This window comes from Diospyros lotus, chromosome 1 (assembly GCF_014633365.1).
Source record: "Diospyros lotus cultivar Yz01 chromosome 1, ASM1463336v1, whole genome shotgun sequence".
Taxonomy (NCBI): Eukaryota; Viridiplantae; Streptophyta; class Magnoliopsida; order Ericales; family Ebenaceae; genus Diospyros; species Diospyros lotus.
Window position 1 is genome coordinate 37,669,154 of NC_068338.1, and position 14,620 is coordinate 37,683,773.

The window sequence follows — 14,620 nt, forward strand, 5'->3', positions numbered from 1 at the left end:
GAAAGAAGTATACTGTTGTTCGTACGTGTTTAGGCAAAATTCCAGTTTTTCATCTCCAACTTTATCTTTAACTCATGTATTTCTATCCTATTAATTAATTAATTTGGTTTGTCTTAATATAAATTTTTTAAATATCTGGCATTCAATTTAGATTTTTTAAGATTATAATTTGATTTGACGTGGCCCAGTCCCCCAATTCTTGATTAGTTGATTTTTCTCTTTTTAATCCAAAGAAGATAACATATATTCCACACGTGCAAAATTCGATAAGAATACCACCAGTATACTATGAAGTGAATATTTTATCGTAATGGGTATTTCCGTATTTAAGAATCAATAATTAAATTTTACGGTCTTCTTAAAGTAACAAAATAAACTATTATTAGCACTTAGGTGCCACCGGCGGCCGAAAGGAATTTTGGGGGTGGGCCCCCCCCCACCTGCACTTCAGAGAAATTGCTTCAATGCCATTGTGTTTTACTGAAACGTTAATTTCTTTTTGGTTCACCCACGGAGAACGAGTTGGGATGAACTTTGAAATTTTGAGTATTTTTTTATTATTAAAAAAAAGTTGAAATTTTTAAATAAATATCATGTTTTGTTAATTTGAGATGCATTTTACCATAATAATAATTATTAGTACTAGATATATATATATATTTTTTCATTTTATTATTAGTACGATAGATATCAAAAGTATCAAACACCCACATATCTGTTTTTAGTATCTTCTTGCATAATATTAAATATAAGCATAAAATATAAAAAATTTCAATAATCCTCCATATTATTTCTTAATTGAAAAGCATGCTGTCAGCTATATGCTTTTTAGCAAAGCAGCAACATTCATGTAGTACAAATTATCTAACGTTGATAAACGAGAAGAATGAATGACAAGAACAAGGATATAATGGAATATAATTACTAGCTCATCAGTGATCTCATTTGTTGTAGGATCAGAAAATTAATAAAGTTTTTTTTTTAGTGATAAGAACAATAATATATTGGAATACTAATTGCTATTGCTAAAGGAGCAGTGGTCTCATTTGTTATATAATTTAGGAGTTTAAAGGATAGAAAAATTAATAAATATGTCTTTAATGAATCTTAGACGGGTTCTTTTGGATGTCTAAAAGCAATCTGATTGCAAATACCAATTAATATATATATATATATATATATAAACAAGGAAAAGAAAAATATCACAATTGAAGTCTTTGAAGCAAATTTCTTTCATCTGGACCTTCTTGTAGTTGTAGATACCATTGCCCCTCTAGCTGAAATAACAGTAGCATAGCCTAATGAAGTTAAACCATGTTCTGCCATTCCTACTCTTCATATAACAGAAATGTAGCCTTTCCTGATACAACTGCAACATGGATAGGGGCCCATGTAGCTCTTGATCAAATTATGAAAGAATTAATACCAAAATTTATTGCCAAAACTGCATGTATTTACAAACGACACAATGGAATGAAGGCCTTCCCCATGGCTAGCTTAGCTCCACCATTACCATATATAGGATTACGACGACAACATTACCTATTTGGTCAACCAATAAATCAAAATCAGAAATGTGCAGACCGAAGCAACGAGGGAAAGGATGATAGCATCCATCGACTTCTTCTTCTTTATTGCAGAGAGGATTTGATTCACCTGCAGATGTTAAACTGCTCAATTGGTCCATGTTTTCTCAACATCAAATCAATCATAGGCAGGCAGACAAGGATTTGTAAAGATGCGACCAAGTGACAGTTATTTTTTCATACCGTTGGAAGTCTGCTGCTAACATTGCTAAGCTTCGAATTGATCCCTCCAAACGTTGATCGTTGAAACACAAGTGTTCCAAGGGTCTCTTGTGCTTGAGAAATGACAGAGTCCATCTGCAGCAAAATCAAATTAGTATGCAGACACATGCACGGGGGAGAAGTTGAGGATCAGGGAATAGGGGAACATTTATCAGAGTAACCAGAGAGCCTATAAAGAAGCTTCCATGGTTTCTTCACATATAATCCACCATTAAAGCTATAACATGCTTGGCAATTAATAATGGCAGCTTTCTCAATATACGTTGATCTATACGTTTGTTCCCTCAGAGCCATAGCCCAGCTAAGCAACTGTGCATCAACTGTTGCATCGCCACTGGATATGGTTAGTTACCAGCAGAAGTCATTACCATCTCACCAAATTTTCAAGGATTCTGTTGATACATCATAAATTGATGATCCATTTACAGAAATGGTAGGGGATGACATCATAGAGATGTGAGGTCTAGAGTATTACTTTTGGAATTCCATTCCAATAAGCATTGCTAAACTAGCTGAGAGGTTTAAGGGAATGTCACTGCAAATAATTTGTGCTCTCCCTGAAAACTAAAGCTAAACAACATAAAGTATTACACAACTTTACCAAACATAACAGTGATCGTATTGCTATTTAACAGACCATAAAGTATTACACAACTTAGATCATAACTAAAATTGATAGGTCTAGTAGTTAGTAACATCTACTGCTCCACCAGAGGGAGCAAGGATCAATGTTCTCCGGATCCTAACGGAGACTGTAGGACCCTAATCAACACAATAGTTAAGCAAAGAAAACAATGACCATCAATTAAAACTTAAAAGAAACTAATATGAGATAGGACAGTGTGGCATATAAATGAAAATATCTGTAGGGGTAAGTCTGGTTGTGGATAGTTATTAAAGTCAAGAGAGAATATAACATTTAGTTGCCCCTTTGCAACCGGAAGGTCATGGCTTCAAGTTGCAGACATAGCCTTTTTGCAAGTGGAAGGATGTGTAGTGACATGACCCTCGTGAAGTGGGGAGCATCTTTCACTGAGGAAGCCCTTTTCTTATCAGCATATCTAGGAAAGAAATAATTGAATCTCCCCATTTATGTGGTGGGGGTAAGAAGGAAAAGAAAAAGACAATTTCTAGATACCTGCCCTGTACTTCGGCTTATGGAGGCATGCTCCTTGAGGAGAGCCTGTCCATAAGACCCACCTTCTTCCATGTCTAAACTTGTCCTACCAAACTCCCTAAAATCCTCAAGCAGTGATGCATGCTCTTTCTTCGCTTGAAGGCTAGAGCAGAGACGACTGAATTCCTGCAATCAAATCATGTTAGGCAAGGCATCAGCACCAGAATGTAGAATCTTCACGGCCAAAGGGATTGGTAGAGCTGGTGGATCAAAGGAACACCATTCATCAAATGGTTGGAACAAAAGCAGGAGGAATAAAAAATTACGTAATACAGCTCTGTGACTCAGAAGAGAATTATAAAATGAACTCAGGAAACAAATAGGGCATACACAGTATAGTTCACTGTGTATGCCATCTTATTTCAGAATGTGCATAACCATAAATAGGGCATACACAGTATACTTCACTAACTATATACATATTTGTACACATACCTATATATACTGGTCTTAAACCCCCCCATCCCCCCCCCCCCCCCCCCATGGCTGTCAAAAAGTGAGCAATCTTACAAACCAAAAAATATGGTTTTAGTGTTCCATTAAAAAGCATGAGCACCTGAGTAAGATCTTGAAGAATTTCTTGATGACGAGTCAATGTATGAGAAAATATTTCTGAGCCTCCTGATGACACCCAAGCTTGCATGTGACAATTTACTTGCTTGAGTTGTTGGAGTAGGTGATCTATACCTGATTCAAGATCTTTTTCCGCACCGTCATCAGCTCTTTTCGAAACTAATTTACGGTATAAATGCATCTGTTCATCCAATTGTGCTTCAAGCTTCCTTGCCTGCTCGCAAATGGTTCCAACAAAACTCCTTACTCTCACGTGTGGATGTCAATAACTTATAGACAGAAATGCAATTCACATGTAAGAAAAAATCGAAAACAAAGAGCAGATACATAATCATGAATCTGACATGGCTGGCAATGGCAATTTTGAAGCTAAAATAGATAGTGAGAATCTCTTCGATTTAGAAAGGAAAGAGAAGAAAGAAGTCAACATTTTCGTGGAGGAAACACCAATGCTAGGGCAAATTTTCCTCCTTCCAGATAAATTATCAAATGCAGGACACAAAATCCAGACAATTGCTGAAAAAAAGTCTGGAATGAACAAAAAGAAAGGTTCTTAGTGATTTGAATCACCAATTGACCACCAACTTACAGCTTTGATCCCAAACGACGGATCGCCACCAAAGACAACCGAAAACCAATTACGATCCACGAAAGAAGAAAACAAAATAAAAGCGAAAACAACCCCCTTCCCCATTTTCCATGGCAATTCCGACAAATGAAGCAGAGGCGCAGGAGTTTAATAAAAGATCAATGCCGCTACAGACATAATACATACACCAAAGTTGAGAAATGCAGTGGCGAAATTTTTGGACCTGTTTCCGAAGGGAGTCCCAAGACATCGGCGGATCCATCCTTCCAGAGGGAGTGGGGATCTGAATCGCGGAGACCAGAAACGAGATCTAGGGATTTTGAGGAAAACAGAAAGAGGGGGAGACTTTGGACATTGGACTTCGGTTGAAATTGTTCGTCTGTTTGGTGAGGGAGAGGAGTCGTGGAAACGAAGGAAGAAAGCTGTCGTCAAGTCAAGCGGGTTCGCCTCTCGCTGTCGGGAATTGCGGGTGGCGGTGGCGTTAGCATTGGCATTGGCATTGTGGCGTTGGCCGTGGTGGTGGGGCACCTTAACTTAACCAACCGACAAGCGACAACCCCATTGCCATGGCCATAGCAATTGCACTTGAGAGTTACTGCCATATTAAATGTTGTTGTGTAACCGTTATTATTATTTTCTATATTACAACTTAACAAAAGCACAATAATAAGAGTGGTTGAATGAATGTTACTTAGCGGGGCATTACATAAAATCATTTACCTGGTGTGGTGTGGTGCCTGTCTAAAATATTAATCCACATACGCTAGTCATCCCTCATTTATTTCATTGTCCCAATTTAACTGAACCCAACGTGCATGGCATGTGATACCATTATTTAGATTGACTGATATTATAAAATTTTCTGCTAGGCACTTGAAGAATAGGTTCTATTAATAAACATCATTTGTTAAAATAAATAAAATAAGATATTATCAAGATAAAATTAAAATATTTTTCGAATCAAAATATAATATGATCAAGACAAAATTAGAAAATATTCAAAAATTTCTATCAAATTATTTGTTAAAATTTTTGAATTCATTAAAATTTGTATTTTTTTATATGTTTATTAAATATATATGATAAATATCGAGATAAGAATTTTTTTACCAAAATATCTCTATTATCAAATTCATTCAAAATTATAGGTTAGCATCACCAAAAAATTAATAATTAAAAAATAGTGTTTTAGATTAATGTGAATTGTCAAAAAATTAAAATTAGTGTTTTATTTTCTAAATTCATGTTTAAAAATAGATTCTAAAAAGATTAAAAAGTAAAAATAATTATTGGTGAAATTATAATAGTTTCACTAAGATAATTAAAAATTATCAAAACATATTTTCATAATAAATAATAAAATATAAAATTAAATAAAATAATTTAAAAAATTAGTGAAAGAAATTTATATTAAATAATAAAATATATAGAGAGAGAGTGAGAAATTTAAATTTTAAAAATCAATAATGTCATTTAAATTTTAAAAATTGTCAAAATATATGAAAAATTAAAAATATATTAAATGATATTAATTATAAGACTTAAATAAATAATTTTTTTTAAAACTAACCTTATTGTAAAAATAAGATTTAATAAATTTAAAATTTAAAAATATATTAAATGGTGTTAATTATCTTACGAGAGGCATATGAGTAATTTAAGTTTATTTGTAAAATATTAAATAAATTTATGGTTAGATAAATTTATTTATAAAATGTCAAATAAGAAATTATGTGATAATTTTTTTAAGAAATACATATAAGTTTAATAAATATGTTAAAAATCATTAAATATTTTTCATATTTAACAATTTTTATTTTATATTTTAATTAACAAATACCACTTTAATAAATAACAAGCACACTCAAGAAAACAAACAATTAAATCGATAAAATAATCAAATCATTGTGCTTAATCAATTACAATATTACACAACTTGGTGTAAGCTGGAGCCAACTGTAGTGTGTAGTTGATGGGTTTCAGTCTATTGACTCTATCCATATACATGTCTGGTACGAAACAATTACCAGACGACGTTGGATTAAATTAAATTGTTGCATCTGCTTTTAATGGACGGAAACTATGTGAATTTAATTTGTTCCATGCACGCACCTTCATTCATGATCAAAAGACGAAATCTCTTGTCCAGTCCAGTATATATATATATATATATATATCAATCATCGATGATCGGCATAGAAAATGTCGTCTGCAATTCTCTCTCTCTCTCTCTCTCTCTCTCTATATATATATATATTTATTATAGTCCTATAAATCAAACTGATCAAACCAAGCTTAATTTACCTACGTACGTACGAGTTCGCCATCCATGGCTAGCCGAAGCTTCACATCTCTCCTCCTCCTCCTCTCCTTCTCCTTCTGCATGTTCATCTCTTCAGTCGCTCCATCACTATTGTCGGCCCCTCCACCGTTGGTTCCGATTTCGTCCCCGCCGCCATCATCTGTTCTTCCTCCACCTCCGGCTCGGGCAATCAAAGCAGCTTACTGGCCGTCCACGAGTGGATTTCCGGCGTCTTCCATCGACACATCTTACTTCACTCATATCTACTACGCCTTCGTCCTGCCTGAACCCACGACCTACAAGCTCAACATCACGCCATTCGACCAACAAAACATCCCCGGCTTTATGGCCGGGATCCAAACCCGGAACCCAACCGTCAAGGCTCTACTATCCATAGGCGGAGCCGGTAACGACAAGGCTGTGTTCTCGCCAATGGCCGCAGGCGACTCAACCCGCACCGTGTTCATCAACTCCACCATCGAGGTCGCCCGAAAATATGGCTTCGACGGCGTCGACCTGGGCTGGGAGTTCCCGGCGAATGACGAAGACATGGCCAACCTTGCTTTGCTTTTCCAGCAATGGCGGCAAGCGATTGAAATCGAAGCCAACGCCACCGGGAACTGCCGGCTGCTCTTAACGTCGGCGGTTTATTATGCTTCAAAGATTACCCTTCTCGGTGAGCCTCGGAAGTATCCCGGCGAAGCTATCGGAAAATACTTGGATTGGATCAGCCCAATGTGCTATGATTATCACGGGTCGTGGGCCAACGCCACAGGCGAGCATTCGGCCTTGAATGACCCGTTTACTAATACTAGTACTCGCTTTGGGATTAGGTCATGGATCCGGGCCGGAGTGCCGCCCGAGAACATAGTCATGGGCATGCCCTTGTATGGCCGGACTTGGAAGCTCCAAGATCCGAGTTTGCATGGTATCGGGGCACCGGCGGTAGGGGCAGGACCTGGAGGCGGCATATTAGGTTATTCTCAGATTTTGGATTTTAACACTCAAAATAACGCAACCGTGGAATTTGACAAAGTGAGTGCTTCTTTCTACTCTTATGCTGGGGACTCATGGATCGGGTATGACGATGTGGGATCCGTGAAGTTGAAGGTCCGGTTTGCTAGGAAGCGGAGCTTGGGTGGATATTTCTTTTGGGCTATTGGACTGGATAAGGAGTGGACCCTCCCGAGAGAAGGTAAATATATACGCTTCTTGAAATTGCTTTTAAGCCCTCTAAAGTAACAATAATCTCTCTAAAGCCCTCTATTGAAATTTCTGTTTCAAAAGATTTCTTCTGACTTTTATTTATTTATTTATTTTGTCCTTTTTCCTCTACAGCTTCAGATGCATGGGGATATTGAAGGCCTCTTATCTGTCTCTTACTTATGTTTTTCTAATAAATAAGGTGGCGTTTTTATTGTTTTTCTTTCTCTCCTCTCCTCTCCTCTCGTGTTTAGTTTCATTTTAAGCTTGTTCATGGATTTGATCTCAAACATTTCACATGATTATTATTCTTTCTTGGAATAATTAGCAATCTAATGTCACATTTTCTTTATATATATTAAAGTAAAATAAAAATAAAAAGCTCCAACCGACGTGGTGGGAGCTTACCGCCAGAACCCCTATTGCTGGAGTTCCAACAAACAGAGAAAGAGAGAGAAGACTGGAAGAAGAACTATATATATATATATATATATATATACCCAGTGTTGATTTTTAGGAGAGGAGGAGGAGGAGGTTTCAACCCTCCTCGGACTCTCCGTACCCGTTTTGTAATCAAAGCAAGGATGGGTGAAATATCCAATTGACTCAAATGCTGTACCAATCATACAAATATACACAACACAAGATCAAGCAGCGTCCACCGAACAATCAAGGAAAAAGAGTAGTACTCTATTAATATCAAAAAATAATCGACGGCCAAAATTTGCAGTATCGGTACTTATGATCATCAATCAGTTCAACAATGAGTATGATCACAATTCCAGACGTCTTTGATATCCAGCAATCTACTCCTAATTCTGACGCATACTGTGAAGATGCTGAGAATTTGTTAACTTTGGAAGGAAAAGGAAAACCCAGTTCCTTTTCCTTCTGCTATGACTAAAGAGTATAAAATAATAGGCAAAGAGCTAACGATGAACTTAATCCAAAAAGATCAATAAGGGATGTCTCTGGCACGCGAGACCTCCCAGCTTTTTCTTTGATGTATTTGCAAAGAAATTGTTTCTACAACTTAAATACGTGACCTTTCAATCACAAAGGGACAACCTCACTACTACTACCAAGGCTAGCCCTCTAATCCAAAATAGATGAATAAGCAATTGGAATACTTCATATTACTTACCTTTCTACATGAGGTCGCAAAGTTGACTGGATGAATCAAGAAGGGGGCATGACAGGCTGGATACCATCTCCAGAGACATTCTTGTGAACTTTATCTACTCAGTTGTATATTTCAACTGTCTGGAAGACCATTATCAGTTTTATTGTTCATCTGTACGACTTTCTCTTTTAACCAACAACCACTTTCAACCCCAGCATCAATGTTATCCACACACACCTGCCAAAAAATCTGCTTGTGGTCATTTTGTACGTAAAAGTAAAACACCATCAACATGTTGAGCATTAAAATCAGAATTTAGGGTTCAATGAACCAAAAGTAGAGATCGTTTTTACCTCAATAATTGTATCTGAATATCACTTGATTGTGGGCGCTTAGGGTTCATCGAAACCAATATCCACTCTTATTGTAAGCCCAATTCTCCAGTTTCAAATGATTCACGCTTATGGTCAGGGGCGGATCTAGAAAATGAGGTTGATTTTTATTTATTTTTTTTGGAGATGTAAAGCTACATATCACAAATTTTGAGATGTATTGTAATTTTTTTTAGTTAAATTATTATTAATTTTTTATATTAAAAAAATAATTTTAATTATTTTTTATATTACAAAATTAATTTTAATAATGTATTACCCTATACTGAAGTCCATGACAACTTACAAGTAAATTCGTCACTACTTATGATTCATAGGGTTATAATCAAACTGAGCCAAGTCGAGCCAAACTAAGCTCAAACTCAACTCACGAGCCAATTTTAGGCTCAAGCTCAAACTCAAACTTGACATAAACTCGAGCGCTTCTTGACGAGCTTAGGCTCATCATAACGTTTTATTTTACTTAAACTTAATTTACTATTTTACTTTATTATATATATAAATGAATATATATAATAATTTTAAATATATTTAATTTAATTATATTATTATAATAATTTAAAATTTAAAAACTTTATATTAAATAATATAATTATAAAATAATAAATAAATATATTAATATATTTATAAACGAACTTGCTTAGTATCTATTTGCAAACTTCTAATTGAGCATGTTTACAAACCTCTAATTGAGCTTATTAATATTCAATAACTTCTAATTAAACATGTTCACAAACTTTAACAAACCAATATTTACTGAGCTTAAACTCGACTCATTTACAAATTGAGTTTTAAAATTAGATTCAAACTCGACTTATTTATTCAACAAAAGAACTCAAACGAGCTTTTATCAAACTGAACACCAAGCCACTCACGAACGACTCAACTTATTTCCAACCCCCCTATAGTTTAAATGCTATGGCTTGGGCAAGGTCTGAGGCTGCACCTTGATCATTATTCTGAAGTATAAGAGAGATACATAAGATATGCCTATGGTTCTTCCTTTCTTCTCTCTTTATACAAGACATGTATACAAAGACATACATTCACTAGATTTTAGAGGAGAAATTTAGCCGTCTTAGATTGCAGGAACCGATTAGCTACTAACTTCAAACTAAAAAGGAACTAATAACCCCATTTGATTTCCCACTTCCATAAGTTGTGCTTTTATTCGGCCAAGAACTCTTCAGGCAAATTTGTTCCTGCATTAGAAAAAATTAGTGCACCACCACGTAGTTGTCTAAAGCAAGGCAATGAAGGTTAAAACTTGACATCTGCCTGAATAATGTTCCACTTTAACTCATCCAACCCAAAGTTAAAAAAATCTGATAAGTCAACTCCCAGATGTCTCCATGCCCTTTTTTTTCCAAAACATCAATGTTGAGATCAAATATTATCCTGAAAAAAAACAGTTCAATCAAAAAACAAGTATATATTGAAAAAGCAACCGTTCGAATCATGCAAAATATGTAAAAACATGCAGCCATGAAAAATTATTTTAGCCACTTTTACCAGTTCCCCTTGATTTGTATCTTCCCTCCACCGTTGCAGATACAAAAACTAGGGACAACTGACGCCAACAACAAAATAAAGAAAAAATATATTTAAAATTGGTAACAACAATTAACTGGGGGGAGAGAGTGAGAGAGATGATTAATAGAATAGGAAAAAAACTTTGATCTTTGTAAGCATCTAGAACTGGTCATGTATTAGTCTCTTCACTTCAAACATCTTGCAGTTACCCACTATACACTACATACCAATTTGAGTAACCTCACCAAAAACTAATAAGACAAGAACAAGTTATGGGAATGCTCACTGGCAGTTGGGAAAGCCCAGATGGCAGCCAAGAACCATATGGCCTGAACTTATAGTAGTAAGAATGATTCAATGGGGGACAGGAAATTTTCCATTGTCTTGGTAGATGCCTTGGCAACAAGCTACAAAGCCACTCAAGACCACCTATAATGGTAAATTATGAAGTTTAAACTAAGCAAACAGCCATAGTGACTGGCTCTTCTTGTTTGGTTTTATTTCAAACCAGGATAAAGCCTGAGGCCATTGCTCTTATGATCTGTGGCAGTCCCTCCATTAGCTGTAACTCTGCTTGATCTCATAGGACTCCTATTGGAAGAAACCCCATCGAAGCTGAAAATTGCTCCAGTAAGGGAGCTTCCCCAGTAGAGACGATTTATAAGCAAGGAGCACCTATAACTGTCTCCTTTGGAATAGGTTGGTAAAAAATGCAGATTTGAAAATAAAGGTTGACACAAATATTTTAAAAATCTCATAGTTATTCCTACTTATTCCTCAAGTAAATCATGGTCAATACAAAAAAGAACCTCCTCTTAGGAGTAAGAAAAGCCCTTGGAATTGTATAGAAAGGGCCACAATGAGAAACAAGAAAACAAAAACAACTCAAGGGTGTGTTTGGGAGGTGGGAAGTAATGGAAATGGATAGAATGGTTAAGGATGGAAATAGATTCTCTTTCTTTGGGAGGCTTTTTAGTAATGGAACAGAAAGGGGATTGGATGGAAACTCTTTACATCCAGTGTTCTTATGAGCACTTTTAGACTCCCCAAATTAGAGGAGATTGGATGGAAAGGGGACTAAAAATGCCCATCTTATTCATTACTTCCATCCAATTCCATTACTTTTCATCCTATCCTCTTCAAAACAAGGAGAAAGAATCTTTCATTCCATTTTCTTTCTTTCCATTACACTCATTTATAATTCAATTCATTCCATTCCATTCCATTACTAAATCTCTCCCAAACACAGCCTAAGGTACGAAAGTGAGATCTTCCAAGATAGCTGGCAAGAATCCACATATAAGTAATGGAATAATCATCCATATGCATGAATATACAAGTACATATACCTGTGCCTATACAAATAATACGTATCAAATGTGTACACATGCATGTGGATTAATGTATATAATATACACATATTCCAGTACACATCAATATGGGTAAACATAAGCCTGTGGGCATGCACATCAAATAGATGTATGACAACATAGGTATTACACAAGGCCTTCAAATTTGAATTAAAATTGGAGTTCAAAAAGGAAAGGGAAAAAAAAAGTTCAAACCTCCTGTGGTCAGTCAATTTACATTTTCCAAGTGATTTATTTACCTCGGGTAAATTTTTATGTACACAGTTAGGATATATGGTTCCAGGAGGTCTCCAGTCAGCCAAACCATGTTTTGAAACAGGAACTGAAAATGAAGGATTATGACCAGGGACAACTCTTGGACCAACACAAGCTCCTCCTACTATGTCTGCTTCATCTGGTCTAACAGATTACATCCCACCAGAAGAAGGAATAAATGAGAGACAGCTGATGAAATGGTGGGTCTGAGCTGAGAAAAAATCAGAAGAAAAGGAAGCAAGAGTTTTAATTAACTAATGAAACATACTCTGGAAGATGAATGGACCCAACTGGGTGCACCTGTGAACAGTGAGAATTCTTCTAGGCATGGTTACTTCAACAGGCCTCATATCCCATAGTCCAACAGAAACCCAAAATCAATGAAGAAATATATAGGTGAGAAATGAAAAAACAGAAAAGAGAGCAAGAAACAAGCAGTATTGGACAGAAAAGATAAAAGGCAGCTGCTCAGCAGATAACTCTCAGTAGAAGGTTTATGACACCCAACAAAACATGTATACTCTGTGAGTTACTACGCAAGGTAATTACATTTTGTACACACTCTTTGACACACCAACAGGATTACAAAAATTAACATTATTAGCCATTCAAATCCCGTACTATCCTAATCTTAATGTCTTACAGAAGGATGACAATGTATTATTAACACATAAGGTCTGAATAGAATTTTACTTTAACTAAGAGAATAACGGGAAAAAAGGATCCATTTCACATGCCACAAGTAGTTGGAGAAACAATTAATTGAGTGTACTTTGTCTTAGCCACTCATCAGCTAATTTAAATGCTAAACGTGTAAAGGAGAGAGACTTGATTTTCATTCCCATGGATGAGAAAGAAAAGTAAGAAGATAAAAAACAGTGTAGGAAACCAGTGTGACTAATGGGAGGCATCAGATCTTCCCTTTTGATTAATGGGAGGATTAGTTTAGTATACTTCAGCTTGGTTATGCATCAGGTCAATTCAAATTCTCACAGTGTGAAGGGGAGAGATTTATGGATTTCATTCCTATCAATGATAGTAATAATGTCACATGGTAACATATAGGAAAATCAGAGTGATTAATAGGAGACATCTTTATCCGCTCTACAGTGTGAAGGCTGCGAGCAAGTAGCTTGTTAGACATTTGGGCATAAAAGCAAGGAACTATTGTAGAATGGATTTGAACAATAATGGCAGGTGAACTGTTGTTCAACGAAAACCCCAACTAATTAAATTAAGGTTAAAGGTGATCCAAATTCCAGAAATTGACAGATAACATGATAATACAAGGTGATGCCACATTGAAAGAGACCATATATGTTACCAATTTAGAGTTTGTAAATGTTGTGCATTGCAATGTGGCTTGCTGTGGGTTATCCATTTGGTAAGATAAATGCTCATGTTGCTATCATAAAACAAATGTGTGATTGTTATCAATTAAAAGGCCCTAGGCACAAGAGTGCTTCCTTCATATGATTAATTTCCTTTTAAAGAAAGGTTATGATCAGTATAATGTGGGCCAGCATTCATCTTACAGATAGTGGGTTCATCTTGTTAGGTCAATGGCAGCAGACAAAGAAATATAAAGCATCCATGCATAAAGGAAGCTAATACATATCAGCTGAACAAGTAGTAGTTTCATTCTCTCCATCCATAATAATGTACCTCAACTATTCAAAAATGCTAAAAATTTTACCTTGCACAGAGTATTGCTACATATTGATGAATACATGACACTGTTTAGCAGGAGTGATATTCCTAGACTGACAAGGGAATAAAGCCAAGTTATTTTGGTACAGAAGAGAACTGATTCTAACATCGAACAGTAATAGAATAAGCCATAATCCAACCTCCATCTCTGCATAAGAGAATAATCGATAATGTTAAAGGTAATCTAAAGTTCAATTAAGTTTCCTTATCTCAGTCCAGAAGGCAGTCTAAAAAGAGTCTGCTACTGTAATAGTATTATAGCAGAATAGTCCTTGTAAATTAAGTTCTGAGAACACTATTAGAGCTGCTTCTTTCTCTGTGTTTCATACTTAACCAGGTTACCCCATCCAAAACACCTTATTGGAGGAATGTTTTTATTGAGATTTTTTTACTGAAATTCTTGATGCCACGGGGTACTCTGGAAAAGATGCCTAAAGGCAGAACCAAGAGTACTATCCACATCCAGTAAGTATAATTTCAAGGCAATTTGTCAGGGAAAAGAATATAGATACTAGGCAACAGCTTACCACCTTAGTTTGTGCTGCTTTTTAAGAAATCACCTTTAATGAATTCAAAACGAAAACT

At 35.7% G+C, this 14,620-nt stretch overlaps 2 protein-coding genes across 3 annotated transcripts; one reads left to right on the forward strand and one right to left on the reverse strand.

The window, feature by feature from the left end:
- Positions 1-1,214: 1,214 nt before the first annotated feature.
- Positions 1,215-9,012, reverse strand: LOC127795694 (Golgi SNAP receptor complex member 1-1-like). 2 transcript variants are annotated; one of them, XM_052327547.1, is made up of 5 exons: positions 8,797-9,012; positions 3,542-3,772; positions 2,947-3,111; positions 1,770-1,883; positions 1,215-1,656 (listed from the first exon to the last, which is right to left on the reverse strand). In XM_052327547.1, exons 2-5 carry the CDS (start codon positions 3,737-3,739, stop codon positions 1,543-1,545), a joined length of 591 nt encoding a protein of 196 aa, XP_052183507.1. In that variant the 5' UTR covers positions 3,740-3,772; positions 8,797-9,012; the 3' UTR covers positions 1,215-1,542. The 2 variants fall into 2 exon arrangements, with proteins under 2 accessions (XP_052183507.1, XP_052183498.1); XM_052327538.1 differs by lacking the exon at positions 8,797-9,012 and adding an exon at positions 4,371-4,756 and having other exon boundaries at positions 1,218-1,656.
- On the forward strand, positions 6,171-8,181 carry LOC127795689 (class V chitinase CHIT5-like). Its single transcript, XM_052327523.1, has 2 exons — positions 6,171-7,644; positions 7,788-8,181. Exons 1-2 carry the CDS (start codon positions 6,477-6,479, stop codon positions 7,808-7,810), a joined length of 1,191 nt encoding a protein of 396 aa, XP_052183483.1. The 5' UTR covers positions 6,171-6,476; the 3' UTR covers positions 7,811-8,181.
- Positions 9,013-14,620: the final 5,608 nt, after the last annotated feature.

Bases quoted from the DNA above. Each gene is read 5' to 3' on its own strand.
- LOC127795694 (XM_052327538.1), bottom strand. From the start codon at position 4,409: ATGGATCCGCCGATGTCTTGGGACTCCCTTCGGAAACAG. The intron at 3,773-4,370 runs GTCCAAAAATTT...ATTTGCGAGCAG, and splicing joins GGGACTCCCTTCGGAAACAG to GCAAGGAAGCTTGAAGCACA. The intron at 1,884-2,946 runs GTATCTAGAAAT...ATTTTGCTGCAG, and splicing joins TAAGCCGAAGTACAGGGCAG to ATGGACTCTGTCATTTCTCA.
- LOC127795689 (XM_052327523.1), top strand. From the start codon at position 6,477: ATGGCTAGCCGAAGCTTCACATCTCTCCTCCTCCTCCTCTCCTTCTCC. The intron at 7,645-7,787 runs GTAAATATATAC...TTTCCTCTACAG, and splicing joins GTGGACCCTCCCGAGAGAAG to CTTCAGATGCATGGGGATAT.